The following is an 18,039-nucleotide window of genomic DNA, read 5'->3' as shown; positions in this document are numbered from 1 at the left end:
ACATGATACTGTTAATTAAAAAATAATTCAAAGAGATAAAACTATGCTTCCCTCTTGAATTAAGTGATGACTGATGTTCAGGAGGTCAGAGAGGTGTCACTCAAGGCCATCAGTAATAAAACAGCAGTGAGCTGTGTGTTACATGAGATGGTAATAAATGCTCAAAGACAGAATACCAGCCAACAGGAAGTTGAGAGACATTTCCCTGAGGAACATGTACTTTTGTTCATGTGATCACTGACTGCTTAGGGCACCTAGGGTCTGACAAACCAACATCACCATGCTTTGCTTATGTAAGCAGAGTAGGGCAATTGTTTGACATTTAGTGACAAGAAATGCACAGCAAATTAAGCCTTCATGTGACCATTACAGCAGATACCATTACAACTTGAAGCAATGTGTTTCATCAATTCCCATCTCTGAACATGATACCCCTTTGCAGGTAAAAAATTGGAAGCTTCAGGAGGATTCCAAAAACTGCTCAAAGATGATTCGAAAATGAATGGTAGGCTTGGTTCTAAAACTAAATTCCCTCCTTCCTTCCTTCCTTCCTTCCTTCCTTCCTTCTTTCTCTGTTGTGCTGGAGATTGAACCTAGGGCCCTGTACATGCTAGGCACGTGCTTTAGCACTGAGCTACATCCCAAGCCTGAAACCAAATCTTATTGACCACCTGCTAGAAGTGAAAAGAACGTGAATTACATAGGAAAAACAAATAATTCTAGAAAATGAAATTAAAGGGAGAGACCAGATATAACTCAAAGAGTCAACTTACCGGCATATTTTGTAGTGTTAGATTCATCCATGGACCAAAAGCAATAATCAAAGGCAAATACCTGAATGGAAGAACAAAATATTAAAACTTAATTCATTCCTTATGAGTAAATGAGGCTTAAAAAAACTCAGTGAAGATGAGAAGAATGTTCAAGAAGATCTGATGAACAGACTGCAATTATTTTGATGCTCTTAATCCTTACGTGTTGTTTGTTTTTTAACTAAACATATGGCTGTCCTACGGTAGAATAAATTCATATGAAATTACTGTTTATCTAGAATCCAAATAGGCAAGCATCTTAACCATTTAAAATATACTTGATGAGACAACAACAACAACAACAACACTTTTTCTAGCAAAGTCACTAGTGTCCAGAGAAACCTTTTGGCTCAAGTTAAGAGTAAAATGATAATCTTTGATTTATATTAATTACCTCTCCTAGCTTTCCACACTCTTGTTTCTAGTACAGCAAAGCTCAAAACTCTCCACATTCCTAATCTTGGCTTCCTTTCCCCTTCTGCTTCAACATGCAATATCCAGCCAATTCCTGTTAATAAATCAATAATATCCTCTTGTAGACATGAGTTTTCTGCACAGTTACCGAGTGCCAACCATCTATGAGGGAAGTCGATGCTTCCTCCCACAAAACTGATCCCACCACTGTTTCCACGCAGTACCACTGTGTTCCAGCCATTAGCATCCAATACAAAGCAATGCTGCCCAAAGAAGTTTCCTGAGATAGTCCATGAAAAACAGGATGAAGTCCTGTGGGAGAAGGTACACTTTACCCTACTTGAGTGTCAAGGCAATTCTCAGTATTAAATAACTCTGAAAAGTCTTCCAGTGAAGAAACCCATGCAACTGCTTGGTTTTTATTTTAATTTCTCCACTGAATTTTTGGTGAGGAATCTCCTTTTGGGGGAACTAATACCAACATGCCTTGGAACTAGTGTTTCTTCTCAGTATAGCTCTTAGAAAACTCTGGTCCAGATGACTCTCCTCTGAACTCCTTGCTAGAGCCTTTTTTCTCCTGCAGTCCAAACATGTGTAGGAATCCTTCAATGCTTCATCATTTCGAAGAGACCTTTAGCACTGAATAAGTAAAATCCATGCTCTCTGGCTTATTTGAGATTGAACACCACCATGATGGCTTTCTAGATTATCTCCCCCCAAGTTCCTGTGGCTACAGTGGAATCTGTTCTTCCCTTGGATTCCACTCTCTTTTCCACTGCTACGCTTCAAAATGCCTCATACTTCTTAAGACCAGTTCAATGCATTTTTTTTGTTCAGGAAGTATCCCTTGGTTAAATCCAAAGGATGTTGTCCCTTCTCTGAAATATCTCAACACTGCTTTATCCTTTCATGGATCCTATTCCTATTATTCTATTTCCATTAATCCCTATAAGATCTCTGCATGTTTTCTTGGTTACTGTGTTTCTGGAGGGGGAGGATGCTGGGGGGCTTGAACTCAGGACCTGGTCTGCTGTCTCTAAGTTTTTGTTTTATTTTGCTTAAGGCTAGCACTCTACCACTTGAGCTACATCTCCACTTCCAGCTTTTTGTTGGTTAATTTGAAAGATATGAGTGTCATGAACTTTCCTGCCTGGGCTGGCTTTGAGCTGAGATCCTCAGATCTTAACCTACTGCACAGCTACAGTACAAGCATGAGCCACCAGTGCCCAGCTGACCTGTGCAGGTTTTAATCTCCCCTTGAACCTTAAACCTCCCCTTAAAACTCTTGAAGGCAAGAACCAGGTCTAATTCATTTTTTTTGTTTTTTTATAAACATTGTATTATCTTTAGTGGTTTAAATTCAACGTGTCAGTTTATAACACATTTTGACCAATGTCACTCTTCCATTATTCTCCCCTATCTCTCCCAACCCACCCATCTCCTCAAGTTACCCAGCTCCATTTTCACATATGTTCACTGGATGTTAACATTGCATTCGTGCAACTTTCCTCTTTCCATTCATCTACCCTCCCACCCTGGACCTTCCCCTGCCCACCCCCCCACATACAATAACATGTTTCTGGTAGTCATTTTGTTAAGTTGTAAGCAAATTCATCTTTGAAGCCTGAAATGTTCCTATCAGTTGCTTTAAAATTATTTATTGAGTGATTAATTTGAAATTCTGTGAAGAAACAAGTGTTTTTTATTTTTAACCTAAAAAATGCTATACTCTGTTTCATCACCGCAAAGATATTATTTTAGTGTATTTACAACTGGTGCAGGTATATCCAATAAGCCCAGTTTACATCAAACCCACATCGGAATTCAAGTGTGATGCATATGTACACATACATACATAGATACATGTTCACTCCAGTTTCATAATAACTAATTTTCAAGTGAACAGCCATGAAAAAGTTTCTGTCAACACAGTGTGGAATATTTACTGCATCCGAGAACTCTTTAAAACTCAAGAGACCACAAAGGCACAATACAGTTAATATAATACTGCTGCCTCCGAGAAGGCTGAACTTCAACTCTTTTCCCAAGAGATATAGATTTGTCTTGTTTTTAAACATTTCCAGAAAAGGAGATACTAAAACTTTCGTTCTGTGAGACAACATTTAGCTTTCATTCCTAGGACATTTTCCTGTTTTCCCCAGCTCAGTCAACTCTTCTTTAAGTAGCCAACAGAGGCTATTTCCCAATTTTGAATTATCTTTATTATTGCCCTATGGAAAACCAATAGATTCCTTTAGTAGTTCCTTATAGAGTAAAATAATCATTTATTTTTTTTGGGGGGGTCCGGTCGTGGGGCCTGAACTCTGGGCCTGGGCGCTGTCCCTCAGCTCTTCAGCTCAAGGCTAGCGCTCTACCACTTGAGTCACAGGGCCACTTCTGGCTTTTTTCTTTTTGCTTATGTGGTGCTGAGGAATCGAACCCAGGGCCTTGAGCATGCAAGGCAAGCGCTCTACCACTGAGCCACCTTCCCAGCCCTCATTTATTTTTAATACGTTTTCATGCTTACTTCAAATTGTTTTATTTCTTTCTAATTGATACTGTGGCTTGACCTCAAGACTACCTGCTTTCATATGGCTTTTGCACTCACAGCTAGCATTCTCTCTACGCGCGCGCGTGTGTTTGTGTGTGTGTGTGTGTGTGTGCGCGCGCGCGCGCGTGCACTTAATACCAGGGCTTAAACTCAGGGTTCTGTGCCTTACTGTTCTCACTCAAGGCACTCTACTACTTGAGCCACGGCTCTACTTCCAACTTTTTGATAATTCATGGAAATCAGTCTAACGGACTTTCTTGTCTGTGCTGGCTTCAAACCTTAATCTTCAGATCTCAACCCTCAGAGTAGCTCGGCTTATAGGCATGAGTCAACAGAGCCCAGCCAGTCTGACATTTTACTGGTTAGTTGAAGCCAGCATCTCCTGGACTTTTCTGCACAGGTTAACTTCAAACCTCAATCTTCAGCTCTCAGCTTCTTGAGTAGATAGGATCATAGGTGTAAGTGACCTGTACCTGGCCCAAACTTATTTTTAATAGTTTGCTAATCTGTATACTAAAGGTTTAGAAAACTATTAATCGGCATTCTTAGGAATGATACTTAAAAAATAAAATCCACCTAAAACTGTGAGAGTCTGTTAGTAAGAATCAATCCCAAATTCTGTGACAATTTCCATTGCCAACAAAATGCTAGCTGTTTAAAGTTGTTTCTGTTGATATTAATAATAAAAAAGATAAAAAAGAATTTTAACTTTAGGTATTTGCCCCTAAAATTTCCTGGAGAAAAAAAAAAATTTTCTGGCCAAAGGAATTTCAGGCTGGTGATTCCTCAAAACAGTCACGGAGTCCACATTATTACTTTAACTATTAGGAAGAACTGAAACTCAGAAATCTTAGGCTCTTCTGTGTGGGTCTAATTTTTAACTCTAGCTAGTAAGTACCTTGGTGACAGGAACTGGGTTTTATGCATCTTATTGTGAGTGGTCAGTATGGTCCAGAGCAGCCACTGCAGATAATATTTTTTTCAATGTCAACTGAAATGAGCCTGAAATGAATGTGAGTACTATAACAAATAAGCAGTTCAAGCTGTTTCATTTCTGTCAGATGCATGCTTTGGGGGAAGATGGTTCCTTGAATGGTCCAAATTTGGTGGCTAGATGGGCACCTTTAGCCCTTTAGCACTCCATTATTCCATTATTTTAATGGATGAGCAAGGAAGTCCCATCATGTACAATTTGGAGTTCACACAGATTTACAACAAATTATTTACTTGACTACTACTAGAAAACCTGTTGTGACTGGTATTAAGGAATCCTAAGGATGCTTAAAATAATTTACTTAATCATTTTCATGTAATCTTATTTTTTTTGTCTTGGGATTTGTAGGATGTGTGCTTGCTAAGCAAGTGCTCTACCAATGGAGCCACTCCACCACCAGCATCATTTTCTGCCATCTTGCCAATTATTACTGTTATCCTTGGCCAAAATTTATAACTGAATAACACAAGGATTGTTACATAAAGAGAGATGGGTTTGTTGTTTTTTTTTAAAAAACAAAGTGTTCTGATTTTCCAGTACAAAGTCCATTGACATTTAACAAAAAATCAAAACATTTCCTGGAATTACTCCTTCACTGATCACTTCAACCAAAATGAACAGCCTTTTTCCCCTCTAGACCACCATGGTATATGAAAGAATCATTTATTTTAAGACGTTAGCTCATTTTGTCAGAATTCCTCAATACCTATTTCATTATTCGCGATGAAGTCACTAGGATATTAAACTATAGTGTGGAGGATGGAAGACTTCTTCACATACTCAACTAAGAAAAATAAAAATGGGAGCCACGTGACTTTTTTATTTAATCAGATCCACCAACCATTGTGGGGGCATTTTTCACCAAGACATTCCTACCTTTCCAACCAGAAAGGAAGCCAAAAAGTCCAGACATTCTCCAGCAATGCCTAAAGTCTGAAAGCCATTGTTTTCATTGCCTTCAGCTCCACCTTCTCTGGATTCCCACTCCTTCCTGTTACTCCCAGCTTGTAAAACTCCTCATCCCAGGGTTTAATTCCCTGCAGCTTTTGCTCTACGGCTTCTCTAATTCCGTCAGTCTCTTAAAAACGTTAGCTTTGCATTTTTGTGAACCATGGAACATCCAGTAATGTTGCTGATGCTGTTTCTAATAAGACACAAGTGTTGAGTGAAATATACCCTGAAGTGAGAAGAGTTCTAGGACTTGTGAGCAGCATGTAGCACAAACTCTGTCCTTAGTACTAACTCTATTGGTATGTTTCCGCAAAATCCAATTGACAGCTTAAAAATAAAAAGAAAGGATGTTCAGTGTTCTTTGTAGAACAAGAAAAACATTAGGTAAACGTAAAAATAAAAAGAAGAAAAATGGCAGTTGGGTGTGGTAAGGCACACTTACAATCTAGCACTAGGAAGGCTGAGGCAGAAGTAGCCTGGGCTACTTAGTAAAATTCTGTTTTCAAAAAAGAGACAAGCAAACCAACAAACACCAAATATAGTAGCACTTTTACTTCAGAAATCATCAACAAAGAGCTTTGTTTTTCCAATATTTTATAATTTCACCAGACAAAAGTAGTCTGAGAATTCTATTTTCGAGAAAATTCCAGATGGCTTACCTATTAAACTGTCTTAGAAATCTATTTTCACATGCAATGGCCTCATAAAACGACAGCACAGACTGGTAAGTGTAAACTCTTCAGTCGCCCAGCCTCATGATGCAGATATCACACGAGCACTTTGTCAAAGCCTCAGTTTCACTTAGGGGTGACAAGCCCATGGCCACTTGTACATAGAATCCGTGTACCTTTGACGAAACAACATTAGCACATTCCTCTCTGCCCCTGTACCTCACGTAAATGGTCAGCTACCTCCTCAGCTCTGACGGCCTCCACCAATGACCACAAACTCTTTTGGGTGGACTGAGCATACTGAGAAGATCGGGGCAAAAAGAAGAGAACAAAGATTTATGGGGAAGCCCTCTTTCCCACAGCCCCTCCTCCTCCTCACCTTGACTTCCTATCCAGTGAGCCATAACTCATCCTTTGTCAAACATCATCTCTATTTGTACTACACTGTAAAAGTAATTCTTCATTCCTCTGTGCTGTCTTAGGCAACAACTTTGCCCTCTCGGTAAGACATGCCTATCTACCTAAGTGATAGTTTGCATTGTTTTGCATTGTAGGCCTTAACCATAATGTCTACTGATAGAATAGCTGGCACATAATATACACTACATATGACAGGAACTTGCTAGCTCCCACATTCAAAATCAAAGGGGTTTTCCCATGGGATAAAGTCTGCTGTATGGACTTGTCTGCTGTGAATGAACAGTGTGTCTTTCCCCTTCTATACCGTCTTCATCCTTTCAGAACAATACAGCCACTGTTCATATCAGCAGACCCAGCTGTCATTAACAGCCAGGCCTGCCCCTACCTGCTATGAAAGCTGTGCCTCAGAGACTGCCCCGTGAGCCTCCATTTCTCTTGTTTCAAGAAGACTGACTTGGTCAACGTCCTATCTTGCGGTTATTTTCTAACTTTGTTGAATTGAAGCACTACAATTAATATGAAGGACATAGTTCCAGTGTGTCACCACCTTTGTATTATAAAAATGAGTTACACTGAAAGACAATGCAAGTTCTGTTTCATTTCGTGTTGAAATTTTCCTTTTAATGCTGATACAATGTTTCTGATTTCAACGCTGATTCAATGTGGAGTTGATTAATAAATGAAGAGTTAAATTTCACTCATCTTTAAAACTGCAATGAAATTTTAAGGAAAGCCCAGCCCTGAAAGCCTATCTTATCATGGGATTGTCTTCACTGCTATTTGCAGAAGTTGCTCAGCCAGCACAACCGCCAGCCTGGATTTGACCATAGGTGCCATGGGCCATGAAGAAGAAACACCAAGAGCCATTAGCCTTACTACTGTACTAGTCAGTTTTATTGACAGACCCCATCCTCTTGTTTAAAAATCTGTCAAGTCACTGATAGCTTTTTGCAATATAATTAATCATTTCCTTTATATATGCTTAAGTAGCTACATATAAACAATGTCTTGGGTTACACAGTCAACACTGCTGGGTGGTGAAGATGTCAAAGCATCTCAACGATTCAAAGCAAGTCAATAGCATCTGCTGCCATCTATCTCTAAGAAGTAAGGCAATTGTCTGTGATCTTGGGGAATTCACAATCTGTTGTAGGAGGCAACTCTACTGTCAGAGGTCCTGCTGTGGAATGCAGTCTAAAGTTCCAACAGTATGGAGAGGTACCTCTTCAGAGAACTCTTTCATGCTCGTGTGGATTTAAAGAAAAAATGTGAAAATAGGAAGGAGTTCTCCCAAATCCCAGACCAATATTTTAATAGCACATACAGAGCTTCTATTTAACACTGAACACATGTAAACTAGTGGTGCATAAGCAATGAAGCACTCACTGGCTGAATTCCCACTCTTGAACACTCTATTCATTTCATATTTAATTCTTTATCATTAATTTCCAACATCTGCTTCACTGGTGGCTGGGTGGGGGGAAGGGATGTCACAAATGCATAATCTGTGCTATTTCTGGTCCTATCATGCTCTCATTACTTTTCAAAATCCTAGCCACTCCAATAACTTCTCCAACAGTGTATTGAAAAGGTAATATGTGTACTTGCAAACACAGAATATTCCTTCTTTAACAAGCACTACCAAAAGGTAAGGTGCAAATGTCTAAATACAGACTGTGGCTGTACATCATCTGTGGTAAACTGTTACTGCTGCTCATTACAAAAGAAGAAAGAATAAAACTCAGTCACCATGGCATTATGAGCCATATCTGGATCTGTTTCAGAACGTCCAGCCAAAAAGCTCACTTCATATGCCTACCTCACTCTGTTAGACCTCACCCAGATGGATCTCACCTGCTAAGTGCATCCAGTCAGAGAGGCAATGGCCAGGCTGACTTCAAGGCTCCAGTCTGAGGGACTTGAGGTAGCCCAGGGGTTGCAAACTCTTACTATGAATCAATGCACATTAGAAAGGGCTTAGTAAAGAAACATTCACTCTGCTAAAGATGACTCAGGACTATGGGAAATTTTTCATTGTTGTTTCATTGCTCTTGGTAGCAAAATGGATGAATGCCAAAACTAGGGAGATGGGAGATCTTTCCTCTTGAGGCCTTATAATCCAGGCAACCTGGTACTTTACTGGTTGTATCTGTAGGCATCCACAGGCCTATAGCGATGAGTGGAAACAACTGGCTCCCAAGAAAGCTAGAAGAAGGAAAGGGGAGAGAAGAAGGGTCTGCAGAAATGTTGAGATACATACAGTGCTGATTGTGAAGAGGGTTGGTGTTTTTTTCTGGTTCTGTTTTGTTACTGCTTATAAAAATAACTGGAGAAAAACCAAGGAGGGGGAAAAGAAATGTACTCATTACCTAACTCATGTAACTCCTCTGTACAGCATCTTCACAATTAAATTTTGAAAAAATTGGAGAAATGTTCTACAATGTGATTTAGGTAAGTAAAGTGAGGCAGACTGCATCATTAGCCCAGATGACTCGTGGCTCTCCTTATTTTGTATCTATACCGATGGCCATATGACTTGCAGTACCTAGAGTAGGAAAAATATTCCTGACCCAATTGACGATATCCAGCTTGGCCATGTGACTTGCTTTGGGCAATTTATCTATGTAGATTTGCTTTGGCCAATTAAAGGTGAACAAAGCAATGAATGCCAGCTAAGAGCTGGTGGCAAATGCCAAACAGGACCTGTTCCTTCAGACTGATGCCTAGATTAAGGTCACATGGTACAGAGCCACACTAACCTTGGCTGACATGTAAAATTACATAAATAAACCTTCATTGTCTCAAGCCACTGAACATTTCAGGTTCCTTCTAATGAATCACTTAGCATAAGCAGAAGAGACACAAAGCAGAATGAACCTTGATTCTTATCTACCCATTTGTCTGTTCACCAATTACTCTTCAGTCAGGTAAATTTTATACTCTGGATCATATAATTTTCGACCCAGAAATCCTACATGATCTATATAGCCCACAAAATTATGGTCTAACTCCTAAATCCAATAAGCTTGTTACTTTCTTAGCTCTTTTTTTCCTGGGAAGAGTGGGTTTTGAACTATGGGTCTTGTACTTTGCTAGGAAGGTATTCTACCACTTGAACGATGTCCTTGGCCCCTTTTGCTTTATTTTTCAGATATGGTAGCCAGATTGGATTGAGATCTTTGTATTTCTATGTTCCACAAAGCTGAGATGATAGGTCTTTGCCACCACATCTCAGTATAGGTTGAGAAGGGGTTGGGGGTTGGGGGAAGATGCCTCACTAACATTTTGCTCCAGGTGGCCTTGAACTTTGATGCTACCAACTGACCTCTGTCTCTCAGTTAGCTACGATTACAGGAGCAAGCAACTGCACATGTCCTTACTTTCTTAGTCTTTTTTTTTTCCCCTGGTACCAGGGCTTGAACTTCAAGTTCAGTTTTGAGTACTCTGTCTCAGCTTTCTTGGTCAAAACTGGTGTTCTACTACTTGAGACCTAACTCCAACCTGGCCTTTTGCTGATTAACTGGAGATGAAGTCTTGCAGATTCTTCTGTCTGGGCTGGCTTCCAATTGAGAAGGTCTCATCCTCCCGAGTAGTTAGATTACAGGAGTGAGACACCAGCATCTGGCTTTCTTAGCTTTTAATACATGATTTATCTTTAGATGCGTCTTACCAGAGTGTGTAACTCATTACTTCTGGTTTTCTTTTTTTTTTTTGTTGGTTGTGGGACTTGAACTTTGGGGCTGGGTGCTATCCCTCAGCTCTTCAGCTCAAGGATAACACTGTACCACTTGAGCCACAGTGCCACTTCCAGTTTTCTGGTAGTTTATTGGAGATTAGAGTCTCACGGACTTTCCTGCCGGGGCTGGCTTTGAACCGTGATCCTCAGCCTCAGATCTCAGCCTACTGAGTAGCTAGGATTACAGGCATGAGTCATCAGCACCCAGCTCATTACTTCTGTTTTAATCTTGGGGATACTGTAGATTGATCCTGGGCATTGCACACACTTAGGCAAAGGTGCTATCATTGAGCTACAGCCACCCCCAGTCCTCACTGCTTGCTAACACAAAATTACTTTCTTGTTCCTGTTTTTACACATATTTTGTATGTAAAATCCTAAATTTCTGCCCTTAGAAACTTTATGTACCCTTGAAGGCCTTCCTGAAGCTCCATGTTTAACTATGAGTCTTCTTCCTTTGAAGTCACAAAGGACTAAACTAGTGACTGATAACGTTTATCATAATAATGTTCAATTACTTATAGAAGACTACACATATTTAGCCATCCTCATCACACTGAATTCTAGAGAGCAGAAGTCCCTACTTTAACTGTCTCAAGTCTCATCTCCTGTCCTTGTCTGAATTACTACATGATACATTTTGCAGAAAGCTCTCAATGTTTGCCTCGTAAATAACTTGAGTGCGAAAGTAAAACAAATCTTAGGGAAATTCCAGCCACGGTTAAGTTTATGCAACTGCAGCACTCCTGGACCAAGCATAAGGGCAGAAGTATAAAGGATGATGGCAAGGTGGCTGCACTTAACTGGGAAGGAAACAAGCAAAAGCCTAAAGACAAATGATGAAAAGAAACTTGGTGCCCAACCAGGTGTTTGCTCGGAGGTAGAACTGTCTGATAGGAAGAATATTTCCATAGACTCCTTAAAAAGTGAAACAAGATAAAAAATTTAATAACAGTGACTCATTTTTACCCTTGAATTAAGTCTTAGAAATCTGGTGTCTATAACTGAGTTTCAGTGGCTCATGACTGTATTCCTACCCAGAAGGCTGACATCTGAGGATCATTGTTCAAAACCAGCCTGAGAAGACAAATCTAAATGATTATTATCCCCAATTAACTAGCAAAAAGCTGAAAGTAGAGTTGTGGCACAAGAGGTAGAGTGCCAGATATGAGCAAACAAGCTTAGAGACAGCACTCAGACCCTGGGTTCAAGCCCCAATATTAGCACAAAAACAAGATACGGTTTTACACAAAATGATCACCCATATACTTACATTTATTGTTATTAGGGTCTACAAAGCCTAAAAATTGGCTAACTATTCTTCTCCTTCTGTGCAACTGCCAACCAAAATCCAAATCTTACCAAAAAGTGCTCACTAACCATCAACGTTCCCCCTGGGCCTCTATTTGTAGTATCTCTAACATAGAAGCCCTGGATTCAAGACCACAGTCACATTGAGAGAACAGGACACATCTACCACATTCTGACAATTATTGAAAAGGCTCTTTATTCTTTTTTAAACTACCAAAGAGATACAAAGTAGGTATCTCGATGTTTGTTCAAAAGCTTATTGCTCTTAAGGGAAATAGAGTATGTTCCTGTAAAATAGCATAATATGCCACAGGTGAAAGTATTAACAGCTACACACTTGGGCAGAGATAAACGTTTCTCCACTCAAGAGTACCACTTGATAAAAATCTGACACCTAGCAAAGAGAAAAAAAAAATCTAAAGATAGGGCACACAGCAATCTTAAAAGACATAAGGTATAAATTTCCCTTTCTGTTCTTCCATGATACACTTCTTATGCCATATAAAAGATGTTAAATCTAACATTTCAAAGCTGATCAGATTATTTTCCTCTTCTCCTTGACTTCATGCAAAGCAGAGGGGGAAAATTTTAAGAAACAAACATCCAATTTGGACAGCACAAGTGTTCAGACTGTCAACCCTACCACAAAGCCACAGCATTTTGAATACCTGGGCTCGCTCTCTCTTATTTTCACTGGCTCTTCTACCTCCTTCCATTGCCTAGAGCAGGATGAATGCTGGGCTGCTAGGCCTGTCTTCAGTCCTCTTACTTCTCTCCTGCTTTATCAAGCTCATCTTCCTCGCCTTATTGGTTCTCCTACCTTAGTACATTTAAGAAATGAATTCTAAAAAAATCCTTACCCATCACAGAAATAGTGTACTATAGCTTAGTGGTTGTTATTTTCTATCATCACATAAGTAGACACAATTTCAAGAACTAACCTAACACAGATGGAGTACATAAATAAAAGTTCTTTGGAAAGAAAACAAATTAATGACATAAGATGAGGAGATCTCTAGTGTTTAGAGGGCACTTACCTTTAAGGGCAGGTCAGTCTAACATGGACCGAAGGGGATATCTGGGACATTGGGCTTTTGGGGAGACTCAAGAGACTGGACACTGTTCCTTAGCTTTTATACTTAAGGCTGGTGCTCTACCACATGCACCACATCTCCACTTCTGGTTTTTTTCGGGGTGCGGGGGAGTGTGTTAACTGGACTTTCTGGCTCAGGCTGGCTTCGAACCACGATACTCAGATCTTCGCCTCCTTAGTAACTAGGATTACAGGTGTAACCCACTGACACCGGCATTGGGTTCTTCTTGAGAATGGATTCACAGTATTGAGTTTTCTCTGGCTTAGCCTCTGACTGCCTGAATGCGTATATTTTTGTACCACAGAAGCTACCAGCTGAGCTGGGTGTACTTGGTAAACAGGAAAGTATTACAGAGCAAGTTCCCCAACTCTGGGCACAAGTCCTCTATAATGGGGGTCCTGCCATTATACACCAAATCTACGTTCTTGGTATTTAGTTTCATTCTCTGCAGTCACCACATAGACAGATTTCTTTCTTCTCAGTTGCTAATACCACACCATTTGCATTTTATTTCCAATTAAAGGGACTCCTCCAGCTATAGTAGCCAAAGCATATTTGATCTGGACAAGTTTATTAGATGGGATAAATGTAGTTGGCATTAAGCTGAAACTGTGATCTGCCATCTTTACTCGGTTTAGTCTCTGTAGTTCATAACACAATTGATTGTATATGCGTGTATTATCTTCCACATTCCACCCCCAATTAAAGTACTAGGAGTAGGTCTGATTACACAACAGTTGTCTATTGAATGGAATCATTATTTGTTAAATCCAATCATCCTATCTTTTCTAATATTTTTATGCAAAAGTCATTGTTTTAAATTAATATTATCTATCTATCTAAATTTATCTATTTTTAGTTGTTTTTTTTGTTATGCTGCCCATGCTGGTTCTCAATTCTGGGTTCATATAATACTCAAGTGACTGGGACTAGACGTGTGTACAGTGGTGCCCAGTAAAAAAAAAATCATTCTTGTATAATTATTAAATTACATTAATGGGCTGGGAATGTGGCTCAGTGGTAGAGTGCTTGCCTAGTATTCATGAAGCCCTGGGTTTGATTCCTCAGTAACCCATAAACAGAAAATGCCAGAAATGGCTCTGTGGGTCAAGTGGAGTGCTAGCCTTGAGCAAAAGAAGCTCAAGGAGAGTGACTAGGCCCTGAGTTCAGCCCCAGGACTGGCAAAAAAATAATAAAATAAAATAAAAAATAAAATTACATTTAATGTGGGGCCTCATCACTGATTGTATTTTAAAACTTTCATGTACTTCTCAGGAACTTAGCAAAAACTAAGGTGTCAAAAAACTAGGCTACATACATAGACTAGAAAGTAACCAGAATGTTCTTGTATTTTCTAGGCTGCAATTCATAGTTACATCCATATTAGCATTTACTAAGTGAGAAATTCCTAAAGATTTGTCCAAGAAATCTGCTATAGCTTATATGTCTATAGTATTACATATTTTCTCTTTCTTAATAGGTCTCCTATTATATGTTCAATGCATGCCTTCCATGCTGAAGTTGAAATTCTCTTTTATTATTGGTTGTAGGGCTTGAATTCAGGGCCTAGACACTGTCCCTGAGCTCCTTTGCTCAAGGCTAATCCTCCACCACTTTGAGCCACAGTGTCACTTCCCTGAAGTTGAAATTCTTAAATACAAAAGATAATATCCACACTGGACACCAGTGACTCACACCTGTAATCCTAGCTACTCAGGAGGCTGAGATCTGAGGATCATGATCAGAAGCCAGCCAGAGCAAGAAAGTCTGTCAGGCTCTTCTCTCCAATTAGCCACCAGAAAAAAGCTCAGGGACAGTGCCCAGGCTCTGAGTTCAAGTCCCATGACTGACACACACACAAAAAAGACAATACATATGATGCCATCAGTAAATACAAAGGTTGAAGTAGAATTTACTTGGTTTCCATAATCCAACAGCTAAAGTGGATATTTCTTCATAACTTAGAAGAAATCCTTGTCTATTCTGGACTTTCTGTCCTTATCTACTATGTCCTAGATTTTGACCACATAGCACAGGTGTTTAGAACTTGTTCTAATCCCACATCATGATCAACGCCTATAATTATCAGCATCACTGACCAGAAGCCATCAAGTTTCTTGTTATATTTGGTGCTCAGTTCCTTCATTGGTTTAAAAAAAAAAACCAACCTGTATTTATTCGGGGCCGATTATCAACATTCCATACTTCTCATTCCAATGCCTATCTATTCTCTTGCTTTGGGACTTATAACTGTTAAAAGATGCTAATGAAAGGTTGGGATCACTGTGATCAGCGAGGACCTCTGATGGAGCACCCAGATTGAGGAAGTTTAAATCTGTAATTACATATATTGAAAAATCTTTTCAAAGACATGAACCCTTCTTATCAGGATACAGGAAAAGACAGCTTGTCCAAGCAATTATCATGGTTCCCCTACTTCTCAATCTCAGTCACTTTCTCCCCCTACTTTTGAGGGTGGCCATACTACACTCTCCCAGTTCCACCCCTTCAATCAATCTACAAACCAGAACATATTTAATCTTGATTAACCTCCTTGCATAATCAACAAAATGGAAACAATTCCAGGACAGGACTGTCTGAGGAACAGTGCATCCATCTTAGAGTGAAATCATGGGTGAAAGGACTTTGCAAAGGTAGACTGACATTCTAACTTGACATGATTACCAACAGGAATTGTTTTCTCACCGTTAAGCTTTATATTAGAATGATGTTTTTCCTTGCTAAGAAGACAGATGTTATATAGGTTATTGTAATGAGTTAAAGGCCTAGGTTCCAGCACACTAAGCCAGTATACATGCCCAGTATACATGAGTGCTTACCTTGGGAGGTTTCCTTAACGATGCAAAGAAGAAATTTCAGCAGCAGGCACAGAGGGTCATAAACACAGCAGCCACATCAGATGAGAACAATGAAAGAAAGAGAGAGAAAAAAAAACAACAAAGGTAAATTTAGAACTTTGGAATCAGGATTTGACATACCAGAAGACAAATCAAACACATTCCTGCCTGAAGAGATAAACTCTTACATTTGCTCATAAATGAAGTACACCCTTAACAAATTTTCTCTATTCTAGGTTAGTAGAATGTATACAGATAGTCCCTCACAGCTATTTTTAGTGGTTCCAAGAAGTGGCAATGGAAAAACATAAAGATAAGGAAATGTTACAATTATTACTGCATATTATCAAATACATTTACATCAATTTTCACATTTAAATTTTCCTTAAATCGGAGTTGAAATGTACCTATATCACTCCTTGGGGAAATCTATATATTCTAATAGATATATTAAGGGTTTTTTTTCTCATTTAGAAATGATGGTTTGCTGGGCATCAGTGGCTTACACCTGTAATCTTAGCTATTTGAGAAGCTGAGATCTAAGCATCACGGTTGCAAGACAGTCCAGGCAGGAAAGTCCATGAGACTCTTTATTAACCATCAAAAAGCTAGAAGTTGGAGGTGTGGCACAACTGGTAGAGCACTAGCCTTGAGAGAAAAAGCTCAGGGACAGTAACCAGGCCCTGAGTTCAAGCCTCAGTACTGACAAACATGCCCCCAGACACACACAAACACACAAGCACTCATTTATGGTTCAGAGTTAGGGAACATTTTTCTCTGCCCGGGGACATTTAAAACATCATTTGAGGGCCATACAGAATTATCAATACAGGCAGATGGCCATGGGTGGTCACCAAGAAGGATTTGAGAAGCATATCTGTCTGTCCCATCGTGGACCAAATGATTTCACAGCCTTACACAGCCTGAGGGCTAGAGGTTCCTATCCTGAATAATAATTTTCATCTATTTCAACCTTGAATGAAATTTAAAAGAAATTGCATCCTTCCCGTCTCAACAACCACACATGCACTTTTTACAATGTTCACTTTGAATGTTAATAACTCCAAAGTAGCTGAAATTACAGCTGAAAAAAACTCTAAAAAGGAAAAAAATGTTTCAAAGTAACAAAATACTAAGTTGATATGCTTTGTAAATATTTTTCTCATGCATAAAATTAAGGCACTGAATTTGGTTCCTAGGTTTTTCTATGACAGTTCTTGGCCTTGTTGATGAAGTTATTCTTGATCAAACTCTCATATCATTGTCATAACTGTAAAATTACTGTAAATGAGAAATGGAAATTTTCCCCCATTTAATCCTTCTTTAGGAGTAGAATCATGGAGATTACCACAAAAAAAAACAACAACAAAAAAAAAAAACCAACAGATTTTCTGGTGACACATGCCTGTAATTTAACACCAACTATTTGAGAGGTAGAGGCAAGAGGATCACAAGTTTGAGGCCACTCTGGACAAAAGGCAGTATGGAAACTGGTCTCAAAAATAAAATAAAAACAAGAGTGGTGGGATAGCTCAAGGAGTAGAGCACTTCCCTATCAGGTGTTAGGCTCTGGGTTCAATACCCACCACTGCAAATTCATGAGAGGGAGGGTGGGAGAGAAAGCAGAAGCCATGGAATCAAAAGCTATAGGCAACAGTCACTCCATCATTGGATTAATCAATCCTCAGAGAGATCTGAGGGCTCTAAATAAAACCAAGAGCACAGAAGCATGGGAAGGATGCACATGGATTCCAGTCAGATGTGAAATTTCTAGACTTCCAAATGCAAGCAAAGAAAAGCATGAAATTCCTCAACTGATAAGCCTGAAATCTCACTATCTTGGACTTCCATGAATTAGCTACAAGGAAAGAAGCGTTTCTGCCTGCGGAATTACCCAGATGGGCACAAGGGAGATGTGACTTTTGTTTTCAGGGTTTCCTCTGGAATAACGGAATGTGTGGCTCTTATCAGGCAAGTCCCAACATATGTGTGTGTCTACCCATCAAAGGAAGATAAACATTTATAGCTGTCATAATAAAAGATGCATGAATCGTCTTAATGCTAAGAAAGCTGTGAATTTCCACTCTGCAGCACAGCTTGGGATTTCTGCCAAGAAGCTTGTCTTGAGTGGAGGAGGGCTCTGGAAGGCTCTGTACCAAGCAGGTAGAGCAACAATAAAAACTGTATGTGCTGTACTTTGAACTAAACCTTCTCTTACTTGGCTTGC

General features: G+C 39.5%; 1 protein-coding gene across 1 annotated transcript in view; it reads right to left on the bottom strand.

Annotated features, from left to right (window-relative positions):
- Positions 1 to 18,039, bottom strand: part of Kif13a (kinesin family member 13A) — a 159,245-nt gene that overhangs the window by 86,041 nt on the left and 55,165 nt on the right. The window contains exons 3-4 of the mRNA XM_013030417.1: positions 15,795 to 15,807; positions 774 to 834 (exon numbers count right to left, since the gene is read on the bottom strand). Of these exons, the coding sequence (XP_012885871.1) occupies positions 774 to 834; positions 15,795 to 15,807 (74 nt within the window). The remainder of the gene's footprint in view (positions 1 to 773; positions 835 to 15,794; positions 15,808 to 18,039) is intronic.

The sequence above is a fragment of the Dipodomys ordii genome, unplaced genomic scaffold (assembly GCF_000151885.1).
Source record: "Dipodomys ordii isolate 6190 unplaced genomic scaffold, Dord_2.0 Scaffold130, whole genome shotgun sequence".
Taxonomy (NCBI): domain Eukaryota; kingdom Metazoa; phylum Chordata; class Mammalia; order Rodentia; family Heteromyidae; genus Dipodomys; species Dipodomys ordii.
The sequence above is the reverse complement of the archived record's forward strand: the minus strand, read 5'-3'. Positions and strand labels throughout refer to the sequence as shown.